Below are 1,337 nucleotides of genomic sequence, written 5' to 3'. Positions count from 1 at the left end.
CATATACAAATAGCTTACTTTGAATTGAAACATCAGTTGAATTTCTCATGTTATCACTGGGTAGAACAAATGAATTATTAGAACTTATATTGTATTGACAAGTATATTCTTTAGCATCAGATAATGATACATCATTGATAGTGTAACTGATAGTGTGTTCAGTATTATTATTGATACCAGTATATGAGTGAAGAGTGTGATTAGAGGAATTGAGCCATTGCATGTTCATATTAGTAGCAATATAAGAAGGATAAGTGGCATTACAAGTTAGGGTAATACTGTCACCAACACTATAGTAAGGTTTTAACTGATTAACCGAGGGGTTTTCACCATTAGGAACTAAAATAGAAGCAAAATAGTATCATTGAATACTATAAATATTACAAAACTACTTACTTTTAACCGTAATACTTGTGAAATTATAATTTATTTTACTGTGTATGACATCATTGTTCATTGTTGCATTAAGAAAGAAGGAACAAGTATACCGTCCAGCATCAGTTAGTCTTGCATTACTAATAGTGTAATCAAAAGAGTGTTGGCCTTGATCATTGAGTTCAGTATATGAGTCCAGACTATCATTGAGCCATTGTATGTTCACAGTAGTATTAACATCAATAAGGTGATTAGTAGTATAATTGATAATGCAAGAGAGAGTAATGCTATCATTAACATTATAGTAGGATTTGGAGGGATGGATCAGTATATATGGAGTGATGTCATTTGGTACTGCAGATTAGACATAAAAATAGAGAAAAAAATACACTTGCTTCTTACTTTTTATATTAATGATGGTAAAATTTCTGGTAGTATTGCTATTAACTATATAAGGGACACTGGTATTAATGAAGAAGGAACAAGTATACTGTCCAGCATCAGATAGTCTTGCATTACTAATAGTGTAGTTAAGAGTGCGTCCATTATTATTATTGATAATGGTACTGGAGTTAAGAGTGTGATTAGATGAATTGAACCATTGTAGAGTCAAACTAGTATCAATGTCAATGAGATAAGTGACAGAACATGAGAGGGTAATGTTACTACCAGTATCATACTCAGACTGATGAGGAATGAGATTAATCATTGGGATCTCGTCATTAGGAACTAAAAGAAACAAAATCAACTAAAAACTAAAATGATTAATTTTACTTTGAATTAAAACATCAGTTGAAGCTCTCATGTTACCACTGGGTAGAACAAATGAATTATTAGTACTTATATTGTACTGGCAAGTATATTCTCCAGCATCAGATAATGACACATTATTGATAGTGTAACTGATAGTGTGTTCAGTATTATTATTGATACCAGTATATGAGTGTAGAGTGTGAGTAAAG

The 1,337-nt window shown here is 31.3% G+C and overlaps 1 protein-coding gene across 1 annotated transcript; it reads right to left on the bottom strand.

The window, feature by feature from the left end:
- Positions 1-18: 18 nt before the first annotated feature.
- On the bottom strand, positions 19-1,104 carry LOC109593117 (uncharacterized; the record flags this gene model as incomplete). The annotated part of the gene is made up of 3 exons (XM_020008349.1): positions 19-339; positions 397-729; positions 778-1,104. Coding segments are annotated over 3 exons (981 nt in total), but the record flags the coding sequence as incomplete, so codon positions are not given.
- Between the last annotated feature and the right edge of the window lie 233 nt (positions 1,105-1,337).

This window comes from Amphimedon queenslandica, unplaced genomic scaffold (genome assembly GCF_000090795.2).
Source record: "Amphimedon queenslandica unplaced genomic scaffold, v1.1 AMPQUscaffold_2811_Cont25188, whole genome shotgun sequence".
Taxonomy (NCBI): domain Eukaryota; kingdom Metazoa; phylum Porifera; class Demospongiae; order Haplosclerida; family Niphatidae; genus Amphimedon; species Amphimedon queenslandica.
Note: the sequence above shows the minus strand (reverse complement) of the source record. Positions and strands in the feature narration are given on the sequence as shown.